Source organism: Ruditapes philippinarum, unplaced genomic scaffold, assembly GCF_026571515.1.
Source record: "Ruditapes philippinarum isolate M1 unplaced genomic scaffold, ASM2657151v2 ctg5763_1_1_1_1, whole genome shotgun sequence".
Taxonomy (NCBI): Eukaryota; Metazoa; Mollusca; class Bivalvia; order Venerida; family Veneridae; genus Ruditapes; species Ruditapes philippinarum.
Genome location: NW_026864301.1, coordinates 68,076 through 82,184, shown reverse-complemented (window position 1 = coordinate 82,184; position 14,109 = coordinate 68,076). Strand labels below are relative to the sequence as shown.

Here is a 14,109-nt window from a genome sequence, read left to right as displayed (position 1 = left end):
TTCTGTTTAATTGTTTATAACCCTACCCTTCATTTTTATTTTAGCGAGAGAAATACTTAGCAGGAAGGTATATTACCCCTTAGAGTTAAAAGGTCAAGATATTAAAAAAATGGAGTTTTTGGAACCTACATTACAGCAAGATAAACATAAGCTCTCTATAACCAAAGGTATCGTAGATGACTCTGTCTTACACAAGATACATATTAATATTATTTGTCATATGTTGTTGTTATGATCGGAATATCCGTCCCGTGATGGGCGGGTTCCCGATGGACGGATATTTCGATCAGAGCTATAAACATATGTAAGATATTTTTTCTTGCATATCTACCATATTCCATTAAATTTTAAACTCTTTATCTGAATGAAACAATTTTCCATGGAAATTTATGTCATTTCACTTACAACAGCGTATAAAATTACAATTTAATTTACAAAGGTAAAATTACATTATCCTAAGCATGCCATTGTACTGCACGCGATTCATCTGGCAACTCCAATTCCAGATGAAATTTCTGGCATTGGTAAAACAACGGAAATACCAGTCTGATATGCAAGAAAAAGAATTTAAAATATAATCAAATGTGGTAGAATATGCAAGAAAAAAAACATCTGACATATGTTTGCGGTTCGGATCAGATGTTTTTTCTTGCATATTCTACCACATTTGATTATATTCTAAATTCTTTATCTTTATTTTCAATGAAAATTTATATCATTACAACCGTAACTACTTACAACAGCGTATGAATTGCAGCTTCATTCATAACGGTAAAATGACGTCATCCTAAACGTGCTATTGTATAGCACGTGACTCATCATGAATCCCCATGTCAGATGAAATTTCCGGCATGGGTAGAACTCAAGGAACGCCAGTCTGATATGCAAGAAAACATCTTCCTTTTTATCAACTTTTTGTAAAAAATGTTTATATATTAAAAAGGTTAAATATGTGTTTAATACTGCTTAATAATTGAATCATTAAAAAAGCAATAGACAGAAATGATAAATATACTAATATGTCTAAAAGATAACATCGATTGCTGAACATTACTTCTTTTATTCATAGAATTACTCATAACTGCATGTTGCATGTAAAAAGTGTTACTTTTTAGGATTATTAGTTCACCAGTCACAAAGTGACAGGGTGAGCTTTTGTGATCGCTTTTTGTCCGGCGTCCGTTCGTCCGGCGTCCGTCCGTCAGTAAACTTTTACTTTAAATGACATCTCCTCATAAATCACCAAGCCAATTTCATCCAAACTTCACAGGAATGTTCCTCTGGTGGTCACCTTTAAAAATTACTCAAAGAATTAAATTCCATGCAGAACTCTGGTTGCCATGGCAACCGAAAGAAAAAACTTTAAATATCTTCTTTTAAAAACCCAAAGAGCTAGAGCTTAGATATTTGGCATGACACATCTTCTAGTTAGTGTCTACAAATTTTCTATAAATAAAAGCCCTGGGGTCAAAATTGGTCCCGCCCCAGGGGGTCATCGATTTTCCCTATATGCATATAGTAAAAACTTAAAAAATCTTCCTTTAAAGAACCAAAAGAACTAGAGCTAAGATATTTAGCATGAAACATCTTCTAATGAGTGTCTACCAAGTTTGTTCAAATAAAAGCCCTGGGGCCAAAATTGGCCCCGCCCCAGGGGATCATTGATTTTCCCTATATGCATATATTAATAACTTAAAAAATTCTTCTTTTAAAGAACCCAAATAGCATGAGTTTAGATATTTAGCATGAAACATCTTCTAGTGAGTGTCTACAAAGTTTGCTGGGTTCAAAATTGGCAAGCCCCGGGGGTCATTGATTTTCCTTATATGTGTATAGCAAAAACTTAAAATCTTCTTTGAAAAAACCCAAATAGCTAGAGTTTAGATATTAAGCATGAAACATGTTCTAGTAAGTGTCTACAAATTTTGTTCAAATAAAAGCCATGGGGTCAAAATTGGCCCCGCCCCAGGGGGTCATTGATTGTCCCTATATGCATATAGTAAAAACTTAAACAATCTTCTTTCAAAAAACCTAATGAGCTCGAGCTTATGGGTGTCTACCAAGTTTGTTCAAATAAAAGCCCTTGGGTTAAAATTGGCCCTGTCTTGGGTGGGGGGCAGATCATTGTTTTTCATTATATGTGTGAAGTAAAAACTTTTTTCTTTTTTCAGGCCCCGAAGGTGGCCCCATTTATTGCCTCCGTCGCATGACTATTTAAGGGTCGGAGGTCCATCCCTTAATAGTCTTACAATAATGTGTTAAAACATGAGGAATTAACATAGTAGTAACATAAGTAATTTATGGCATTTTTTTTTTGAAAAATTGAATATGTAAAGGAGGTTTTAAGTTCAAGACATAGAAAAATATTATTACATCTACATTATGCCTTAAACAAAAACATAATTACTTTTTTTATATTTATGAGTTATACACAAACTAATGATACTAATGGGGTTTACCAGGAGGCTTGACGATAGAATAAATAGACATACGAAAAAGGTTGATTATTTACAAAAGAAAACAACAATATAACACAACAAAAACATCAAAGACAAATACTTTGCGGCAAGGGCACGTTCAAAAATACTACAAACACGAATTTATTCTTCCATGTATGCTCAAACAAAGCTAGGTATGAAAAATGAAAAGACAAAGGTCGCTTCTAACACCAACATACAAACAAGTATTTTGATGATTTACATTAATCATTATCAGATTGGAACAAATAATTTGGATAGGTCTCTATTATATTATGATTAATGACATATATTTAAAATAGTATGCCAGTCTTTTTTAAATTGGTCAAGATTTCCACATTGGATAGCTTTTTCTTCATTTACCTTTAAAACATATGAAATATACTTTATAGCACCAGCAAAAGATAGCATTGTTTTATTAGTTTTATATTTAAAAATATACATTTTGACATATAAAAGAACTAAATTGTTTACAATATTTATTGTATTGTTTCCTTTAGTGTAACCAAAAAGCATAGTTTCTTTTTTCAAGTTTTGCATGTTTAGTTTATCTATACAAATTTCGTGTATTAATTTATTGCTGTGAATGCATTCCCAAAAGATATGTTCCATAGTTTCATATATATTCTTCCAGTATTCATCATCATTTGGGAGGCATAGTTTTTGTGACCATTTGACCTGACAAACGGGCTTGCTGAAATTGACATTAAGCGAATCATACATATATTTTGAGCATTTTTTGGTCTTTAATTATCCCTTTAATGTGTATTGGAATTGTTGGCAATTTTTCTCTCTTAAAAGTTAAAGGGTTGAAGCAGACATTTTTGAAAAAAAGTTTTGTAAATGCTTTTTTAATTCCTAAATATAAAAGATGATTGATATTTATATTGTAGATCTTGCCTAATTCTTCTGGTGTATAAAAACTGGCCATTGTCTTGTAAGATATCATAAATACAACGAATTCCTTTATCATACCAAGATTTCCAAAAAATACTTTTATTCCCAATAGTAATGTTCTGATTGTAAAATAAAGGTAAGTTACAAATGTCTTCTTAATCAAATTTCTGATGCTCAATAAACAATGAAAATGCATTTAAAGTGAGTTTCCAGAATTCATTTTTAATAGTTTTTTGACATTTTCTCGACATAATGCTTTCCACACGTGACTAATGTTTGTACATCAATGCCCTGTGTTAAAATACTTATCCAACAACCATCACTTGAAATAATTCTTCTTATTCATGTAAGTTTTAACGCATTCATAAAAGCATTTATATTTACCATTCTTAAACCCCCTTCCATGTAATCTTTAACTAACACATTTTTATTAATTTTTGAAGATCCATTCCAAATAAAAGCAGATAATGTATCATTAATTTGTTGTATATATTTATCCGAAGGATTCGGCAACATTATAAATAAATGGTTTAGTTGTGAGATAAGTATTGTTTTTATAACTGTTATTTTACCGATTGGAGTCAAAGCTCTTCAGTCTATTCCATTGTTTAATCATTTTTTCTATATTGGATATTTTTTCTTTAAAGATAAGATCTACCATTTTTTCAAGATCCACATGGAATGTTATACCAAGTATTTTGAAACTAGTTTCGTTCCAATTCAGTTTCAATCTAGTTTTTATGCTATCACTGCTGTACTTTTTAATGCCTATCCAAACAACCTTTGTCTTTTCAAAGTTCACCCTGAGCCCCGAGATCTGAGCAAAAACTGATAAAACATCAAGAGTGGCATTTAAAGATTGTGCTGTTCCATCTAACATTACAGTGGTATCATCAGCAAACTGTGACAATAAATGTTCAGTCTGTTTAATACATATTCCTTTAATATTTTCTACGGATTTCAACTTAAGGGAAAGAACTTCTGCACATAAAATAAATATATAACATGAAAGAGGGTCGCCTTGACGACAGCCTCGCTGTACATTGATAAATTTGGATAAGAATCCACATTGACAAACAGCTGATGTTGCATTTTCATAAAAGATATTAAACCATTTTTTAATTGATGCACCAAAACAGATAAGGTATTCTGTACAAAATCCCAAGATAGCGAATCGAATGCTTTTTCAAAGTCAATCAAAAGAAGTAATCCAGGAAAATCTTTTTTCTTATGCATAATTCATAATATCATATATCAGTCTAACATTTTCTCCGATATATCTTCCTTTTATAAAACCCGTTTGATCTTTGCTAATAAGTTTATTTAAAAATATTTTAATTCTGTTTGCAATGCATCCAGATCCAATCTTATATATAGTATTTAACAAAGTTATTGGCCTCCAATTCTTAAGAAAAAGTTTAGATTTATTCTCCTTAGGTAAACATGTAATTATTCCTTGTGTTTTAGTAATGGATAACTGGTTGACATTATATGCTTCATTTAGAGCTCTTACAATAAAATGTCCCATTTTTTTCCAGAATACTTTATAAAACTCGGCTCCAAAACCAGATGAGCCGGGGCTTTTGTTGTTTGACATGTTTTTGAAAACAAATGATGCCCCATGATAAGTTATTTCACCTTCTAAGTTTTGGCTTTCTGTATCTGTGAGTTTATTATAATTAATATTATATGTAAAATCATTAAAATCAATTATTTCATTAGATTCTCTTTTTTTTTAACAGAGCTTCATAATATCTTTCTGTTTCTTTTAAAATGTCTTCCTGATTATCAATTATAGTTCTTTTTCATTTTGTACTCTATAAAATGTTTTTGAAATGTAATTATATTTTTCTAAATTGCAAAAATATGTAGTAGGTTTTTCACCTTCAAGGGACAATTTAGCCCTTGATCTTATAAGGTATTCCTGAAGTCGTTAATTATTTATCTGAGATAATTCATCTCTTAGTAAGAGCAGTCTATCAACATTTTGATCTGATAAATTGGCTTCAATAGAACTTATTTCTTTTAATATTTGACTTTCTGTGTTTTTTCTTAGCTTATTTTTTATGTATGAACTATAAGATATTGACTTCCCTCTAATTTCTAAAAGTAACGTTTCCAAGAATAGCTGGTCATTTATTGTAAACTGTATTTCATTATCTGGAATATTCTTTATATTGTCAATATTATAAACCGGTAGAGCATATTGCATCTTTATCTTATCTATCACCTCATTTATTGTTTCAAGATATTTTAGATCTTTTAAAGGAGAATTATCATGTTTTCAAGAACCTTTACCATGTTTAAAGTCATCAAATTTCAATTTCAGTGTTATGATAGAGTGATCTGATTGGAAACTTGCGTCAATACTATGTTGCTCTACAAATTGTTGCATAGCTTCAGATATTAAAAAGTAATCTAATCTTGCCTGTTGAATTGGCCGTGTTCGTCGCCAGGTATATCGCCGTTTACTTGGAAAGAGTTCTCTAAAAATATCAACCAGACAGTGCTCATGCATATACTTTATCATTGCATTCCTTGCGTTTTTACTATTTAACCTTTTATAATTGTAATAGTCAAGTTGCGGATCAATGACCAAGTTATAGTCCCCACATATTAAACAATATTCATTACTAATTGTTCTTACGTTATTAAAAACTTCTTCATAAAATTGTGGTTGATCAGAATTTGGACCATAAATGCTTACAAGTGTTAGGTTTTTATCATAAATGGTCATATCTAGAATAATGTAGTTTCCATTCTTATCAATAATTGTGTTCTTAATTTTGTATTCAATATTTTTTCCAAATAAAATAGCTACACCTCTGGAATTGGATGTTCCATAGCTAAAGTAACATTCACAGTTCCATTCAGCGTATATAGCTTTTTGCATGTCTAAAGTGAAGTGAGTGTCTTGCAAACAGTAAATATCAGATTTATTTTCTTTTAGAAAACGAAATACTTCTTTCCGCTTTTTTATACCATTTAAACCTCTACAGTTTAGAGATAATATTTTAAGGCCTCCCATAAAACCGCGTTAAAAGGGCACCACTGTAAATTTCAATTATCACAAAAAACGTTTGTAAAATATAATAGTACATGTAAAATACATATTCGTTTTCATTGCCCTGGCCAGGCATGTACAAGAAAACAAACAACACAAGGACGTAAAAAATTGTAACATAGCATTTACAAACAAATATTCCACCTTTCCTGGAATTCAAAAATAAGAACCATATAAGGAGATATTAAATGCAAAACGTTTTTTTTTTCATCAAAATGAGACAATATGTATTGCATACTTTGAATAATGATAAAACCTACTTATTGATAATTTAATTGTTTACAGTTGACCACTATATATGCAACTATTTCTTCTTCCGAAAGACCAAAAAAAAAACGAAAGACGGAAACGTTTAGGAAGACTATATAAAGCAATTATTCTACCACTAACAAACTGTGCAATACGGGCCAAAATATTAATGACAGCTATCAATATAAACACCAATTTTCACCTCAGAAACGAAATAAGGTGATTTTAGATGCGGTATGTTAAATTCATGTAATACTCAGTAGAATTTATAATCTTAATATATCTTTGATACATTTACTATTTTAATATTAATTCCTGACATAGTAGCTCAGTATCAAATATTACTTTAACCAATGACAAAAAAGACACACAAAAGAACACTCAAAAAAGGAAAACAACAACAACAACAAACGAACAAAAATATGCAAAGTTCTAACAAGACTTCCATGTACATAATTACACAACGGGATAACCTGAATTTTATTTCTGCCATTTAAAGTTCATTGTTATTTTTACTAGTTTCATTATTTTTATAACAGCATGTATGAAAAAAATATATCAGTCAAGGGGAAGTAATTTACCCCCAGTGCGAATCCATATTTTTTAAGGCCCATTATGCTACATAAATGTTTCTAATTTTCCGAGGTACAATGTGCCTTTAAGTAAATATATATGGGCTTATTATCGACACAGACTTTAAAGGTAAAGATATATTATTTTAACTAATTAACTAATGAGTTTTTATGCACATGGGGAATCAGTACCAAAAATCTTAAGATATTATTATACATAAAAATAATCATGGTAAAATATAGAACATGTGAACATCATAGTAAACGCGTATACAATTCTGCGTGCAGCGAGGAAAAAACCACAAAAAACACAATTCAACTTCAACGTAGATCTATATAATGTATAATTAAATGATTTATTGTAATTCTAACAAGGAAAAAAAACAAACAAAAACAACAACAACATTTTGAACTACAGTGTACAAAACATGAACAGTGATTCTTGAATTCTTAATATCAAAATGATATTTATTTTAAGATTTTTAACATTAAAAAATAATGAAACTGCTGCATACTATCGCAAAAGTGTCGTCTGCATATAAAGTTGTCGTCTGATTCATAATTATGTTATCGTTTTATACAAAAATAGAACATACTTTGAAAGTTAAGACTTATAGATATCCGGATACTTAAAACAGTCAATGAGTTCAATATTATGATATATTGTAAAAGTTTTTATTTACATAAGATTCTCATTAAACATATTTGATATAGTACACGTGTACTCCTGATTTTTTTTTAAATATGCGATATCTTTACTACATAGTATTCATGTTATATTTTTTTGCTTATTAACAATTAACTCATAATTTTAAAGTCATTTTGTAACATAAATACACATCAAATACATAAACATATTTCGTCATCTAAAAAATGTAATAGTCATTTACAGCTTAAATTCATTATCTTATAATTGTACATTTTCATTGTTTATAGTCATGGACATTGTCACTTTGTCTGCGTACCTACTTTCCTGTTCTATCTTACGTTTCTCCGGCCAGTCTTTCCGTAACCAATACGCAAAGTCACGTTGTTTGATTTGGAAAGTTCGGTTCTCCAGTTTGCCGTTTTTTCCTGGAGCCCTTTTACTGACGAAGATTTTTCCGTTTGAATACCAAACATCGTCTACTTCTTTATTCTTATCCTTGAGTCTAATAGACTGTAAAACTTGTTGATTAAGCCTGGTTAAGTCATGACTTATCGACATTCCTTCACATTTTTCATAACTGTTCCCTTTACTTCCCTGCTAACAATCTGCACTATTGTTGGTCTGGTTCTACCCGGTAGATATCGGCCCAGTCTGTGAGCGATACTGATATCATTCATTGTGAGGTTGATTTTCAGCTGATTATTCAATTCACTAACTACCAGTTCAGCTGTCATGCTCGATGTCTGTTTGGGATCGTCGTCTTTGAGGCCATATAAACGAATATTGTTCATTCTACTGTATTGTTCTGCGTCGTTTTTTGCGCCCCTTCATTGTAATTAATTTCTCTGTTAAGTCTATCTCTCATTGTTTGGTTATTTTCTTTCAGGGGCTTGCATTTCTTAGTTTTGATTGACTAAATTTTTTCTTTAAGTTTAGCACAGTCAGTTGCATTTTCTTTTAAAAGATTTATTGCTTTTGTTTTTCCCTTGAATTCATTGTGTAATTTATCATTTTGTACTGCCAACTCATGAATTTCTCCCTCTAGAACCCCAACTCTTTGCTCCACACTTTCTACGATGGCCTTTTTCATTTCATTCACCGTCTCTTTAATGAGATCTTTAATCCAAGATTGATCAGATTTTCTCAGGACATCATTTAGTTTTGTATTTATTTCTTCTAAAGGTTTTTCCATTTTCTCAATTTTCTGATATGGGGGGTTTTGGGGATTTTTTTCCAAGAAATCAGTCATTGTTTTTTGTGTTTTGGGATCAGAGTCTTTATGTTTCTGCATTTGCTTTTCGGACTTTTTTTTTCTTTTTTTTTTTGTTTATTAAGCAACGATGTTTCAAGTGCACTCGCACTAGTGTCTAATTCGCTAGTCGTTGAAGAGTATGCCCTTTTCTTTTGATCACTCATCGTAGTACTATGGTAAAACTATGTAAAGGGTTTAAAATTCTTTTCCCCTTTTTACTGGATTTCCCGAAATGGCCCGGGGCCACGGGGATTTGTGACGGTTTTATCATTGTGTTCACCAAAAAAATTTTAAAATTTTTCCAAACATCACCCCACCCCCCTTTCGAATGGGTAAAAAGGCGAAAAATTTTTTGGATTTACAAAAGCACATTTCCCCAATTTCAATTTAAAAATTTTTTCCCAAAAATAGTATTTTGGGAAAAAGGCAAAAACCCCTTACTTTTTTAACCCCGACATCCCCTTTTAAAATGTCCTTTTCAAAAATTTTTTTCTCATTTTCAGGTTTTAATTTTTTCCCCAAACCGGAATCATCCGGTAAAGTAAAAAACTTAAACATAAATAAAAATTCTTCTTATGGGGGGTTTTTCCAATTTTTTGTTCAAATAAAAGCCCTGGGGTTTAAACTGGCCCCGCTCCGGGGGCCTATACACAGGTGAGCGACCTCAGGGCCATCATGGCCCTCTTGTATTTTTAGCCGCTTTTGGACCTCAGTGGAGTTCCTTTAAGCACATAGTGTTCAAAAGTGAGTTTTGTGATGACTTGATGGTCCATGTCTGCTCTCCATCATGGCCCTTTAAAAGAAGTATTTTAGTATAAACAAACATTTATCTATCTTAGCTTAACTGTGATGAGACCTTGAAGCTTATCTAAACCACTCCGGTGTTCACTTTCTCAAACTAACCAGGCCTGGTGTCATATGATGAAACATCGGCTTTACCCAAGTGGAGCTTGAACCTTAGATCCCTGGGTGAAGGTATGGACACCTTAGCCACTATGCCACCACAATTTTTTTCCTATTTGTGTTTCCTAAGAGCTGATGTAAGATTTCAAGTCAAATAATCATGGTTGTAATATATTGAGGATTTCTATACTGAATTCATACACACAAAAAATAAATAAATAAAACTTTCACATCCTTCTTTTTTGAGTGGTGAATGAAAAACAACAATTTAACTGTACTGAATTATTAATTCTCGGAAAGACTGAACATAGAAAATACCAATTTCCTGTTACTATCAAACTATTCCATGATGATTTTCAGAGTTTGAAATTTCATTGTCAAAAGGTTACACTAACATGTATGCCCCTTATGCTGCTGGAACTTAAAGAGAGAAGCCCTTGCTACCAGTATATGCGGCCAGACCAGCCTGCACATTTATGCAATCTGACAAGGCTCTATACTGGTGACTGAATAACTTAAAATTTTTATCCGAGATAATTATCTATCAATAGAAGCTGGACAAATCCATTTATGAAATACAGCATGATTATTAAGTATTAATTATCAGTATAAGGGATAAAAAGTGTCTGTTTTGAGATAATTTGAGCCGCGCCATGAAAAAACCAACATAAAGCGTTTGCGACCAACATGGATCCAGACAAGCCTGCGCATCCGCGCAGTCTGATCAGGATCCATGCTGTTCGCTTACAAACCCTATAACAAGTAGAGAAACTGAGAGCGAACAGCATGGATCCTGATAAGACTGTGTGGATGCGCTGGCTGGTCTGGATTCATGCTGGTCGCAAACCCAATATGTTTGTTTTGTCATGGCGCAGCTCATTTCTTTTATTTTCTTTTTCCAGTTACAATTCCAAATGACATGCAACAAATGAAAAAAAAAAAAAAAAAAAAAAAAAAAAAAAAAAAAAAAAAAAAAAAACAGTCGAATAGACTGCTGATATTTTTGTTTACCAACATGTTTATTTATTTATTTTATCATATTTATGTTTTGTGTGCCCTCATTTAGGGAAACAAGTTCCCAATTTAATCACAAAACTATATTGTAGGCAAATTATTTCTAATATTGCTTTGCAATTTAGGAAATATGTTTATTTCTCATTTATTTCTTTATACATTGTTGATTTAATAAACTAAAGTGTTCTAAATTCTCTATCAATTCTTGTCTTTGATAATGATATTTTCCAATATCAGAAAAACTAACATTTTACCTTATAACATTTCTGGAGTCTTTAAAGTAACCAAACTGTTAAAAGTCATATAACTTTTATATGTTTCATCAGAACAGCGGCGATATGTGCTGATTCGCGCAGGCTGGTCAGGATCCATGCTGGTCGCAAACGCACTATGTTGGTTTTGTCATGATGCGGCTTATTTCTTGAGATTGAGAGTCTTGAGTTATACCATTTTATCGTCCTGGGTTTTACCAGTGTCTTATTCAGTGTGGGAGACATGTTTTACCATTATTTAAGGAGCACATCTTCAGATTCATGCTTATTTTCATGAAAATTTATAAAATGTATTTAAAAGTTAAATATTGTGAAATGAATGTAATTTGAACATTGCAAACATCACTTTTAATCTGTGTAAATTAGCCAGAATATGCAAACATGGCACTTAATGCATTAGTAACACAGAAATATAGTAATAAATACTGCAAAATTAGTTCTTAATCACACATGGCATGTAAGTTATTACTTAAATCTTATTTTTCTTTCTTTTCTTAAAATTTTAGTACATTTTTCTCCAGTGTAATTTTGTTGAAAGGCTCATCTGTTGGCATGCAGCTTTAAGCTCGAAAAATGTTAGAAAACCCTCTCTGATATACAAGGAAAGGTAAATCCTGCACAATCTTGCAGTATGATCAGACTATTTATTATTTAGTGCATAATATGAGAATTTTAACATAGAAAATCCCTTTAATCAATAAAGTAAGTAGGTAAGGTAAGTTCATGGCAACAAATTTAGGAGACATTAAGGTTAAGCAAATTTAGTTCATTCACTTAACAGAAATTTATTTGTTTATCTTTATTCTCACATGTTATTAAGTGAATAGTGCAATCTAAATGTAGGCCAAATAATTATTTAGGATCTGTCTGGAGACTGTCATTTTCTGAATATTAAAAACCTCTCATAGAATTAGAAATTTTCAGAATGATCAGACGCGGTGAACATTTATAAGGTTGCCGAAGACCTATCTTTTAACATGTTATATATAAGTATTAAGGTAATGTATGTGCTTAATTGGGGTGTATCACGCTAAATATGAGCCGCGTCATGACAAAACAAACATAATGTGTTTGCGACCAGCATGGATCCAGACCAGCATGCGCATCCGCGCAGTCTGATCAGGATCCATGCTGTTCGCTTACAGACCCTATAACAATTAAAGAAACTGATAGTGAACAGCATGGATCCTGATCAGACTGCGCGGATGCGCAGGCTGGTCTGGATCCATGCTGGTCGCAAACCCATTATGTTGGTTTTGTCGTGACGCGTCTCAAATAATTGCCACGCCAAATGCTACCACGCTGCAAATAAATTTAGATAGACTTGTCTTGTTTTCAAGCTAGACAAAAACTTTTTAACAATTTTATGGACAATTTCTAGATAATTACAGACTGAATAGCGCACAGTGAAGACTTATGATCAGATAGCATTGATGTGCGGGCTGACCTTGGTCCGCATTTGTAACATGTGTATATCCTGCTGTCTGCTATTTTTGCAGATAAATGAAAAGTAAATTATCCTTTGATTTAATTTTGCATAGAGAGCTCTATGCAGAGCACATTATAATATTGGGCTTGTTTGTAATTTATGTAATTAGACCTTTAAGAGTTATGACTTAAGTTTTAAGTGTTATTTATATTATTTGAGCTTTAAGTTTAATTTATGCTATTTTGAGCTTTATTTTAAGAGTTCTTCATGTTTAATATGCTTTTTAATTGTATATGATTATGTGTTATTCGATCTTTGAATGTTGTCATGTGATCTCTGTGTAATTATTTGATATATTTATTAGAATCCCCACTAAACTTCAAGTCCTTTTCATTTTCAAGTTAAAACAAAAAAAAAAATCTTCCTATTCTGGGAAGTAAAAAGTTGTGGAAATACTTGAAATATCATAGAGTTTATTGGTTTAAATTGGTTCAATAAAAGAAGTGCGTAGATTGCACGGTTTACACTGGAATGGAACATCAAAACAATTTTATCATTTGCCAAAATTATAATAACTTATTCAAAATAATCTTGTTATATCATAATAAAAATATAGGAGAAACTTTTAAGAGTTTTGATGAACCAAATTTCATAAACATGGCCCTAAAAGTGTTTAACTCGAACTTGGAAAGGAAAAAAAGTCCTAATATTTAAAAGTATTGCACCAAACTCTATCTTTGCTTGTACCAGTCCCATCTCTACTGTTATTGAGATAAGAAACTTAAAATCACAATTTTTTCATTGAATAGGTGATGATCAGTTGGCTAAACGGCGTAAAAAGAGTGGACGGACATCATCATACGCTAACGTCCAAAAATATTTAATAGAAAATGAACAGACCGTCTTGCCACAGCAGATGACGACCCCATTCCCATATTTACCACCACATAAAATGGAGTCCTCCTTTCAGTCACCGGGTATCTACAACGACACTGACACAAACTCGACCACCTACTTCTCTGACTCTACTGAAACAAGTAATTTGAGTAGTCCGCTCACGAATTTTGCCCAAGACATTATAAAAACTAAAAAAAGTGAAGACAAGTAAAATGGTTTCCTGCGGGGAACATTTTTAATGATATAAAGATATTTCATTGAACTATTTTCAACATTGTTTGTGTGTGTGGGGGGGGGGTAAATAAACGCTTGTATCCAATAATCGATCAATATAGAAGAACTGGTGACCGTTGAAGACCGGAGAAGGTTGGACATAAAACAATTATTTCTTTCTAAGAAAATGATTAAATATGCCTTCCATTTTATGAATCATT

At 31.8% G+C, this 14,109-nt stretch overlaps 1 protein-coding gene across 1 annotated transcript; it reads left to right on the top strand.

The window, feature by feature from the left end:
- Positions 1-48: 48 nt before the first annotated feature.
- LOC132725120 (uncharacterized) lies at positions 49-14,106 on the top strand. Its single transcript, XM_060710198.1, has 2 exons — positions 49-167; positions 13,588-14,106. Exons 1-2 carry the CDS (start codon positions 110-112, stop codon positions 13,884-13,886), a joined length of 357 nt encoding a protein of 118 aa, XP_060566181.1. The 5' UTR covers positions 49-109; the 3' UTR covers positions 13,887-14,106.
- The last annotated feature ends 3 nt before the right edge of the window (positions 14,107-14,109 follow it).

What these genes read in the sequence shown, in the direction of transcription:
- LOC132725120 (XM_060710198.1), top strand. Translation starts at nt 110, where the DNA reads ATGGAGTTTTTGGAACCTACATTACAGCAAGATAAACATAAGCTCTCT. An exon ending in TAAGCTCTCTATAACCAAAG is followed by an intron (nt 168 to 13,587) that starts GTATCGTAGATG and finishes TTCATTGAATAG; the next exon opens with GTGATGATCAGTTGGCTAAA.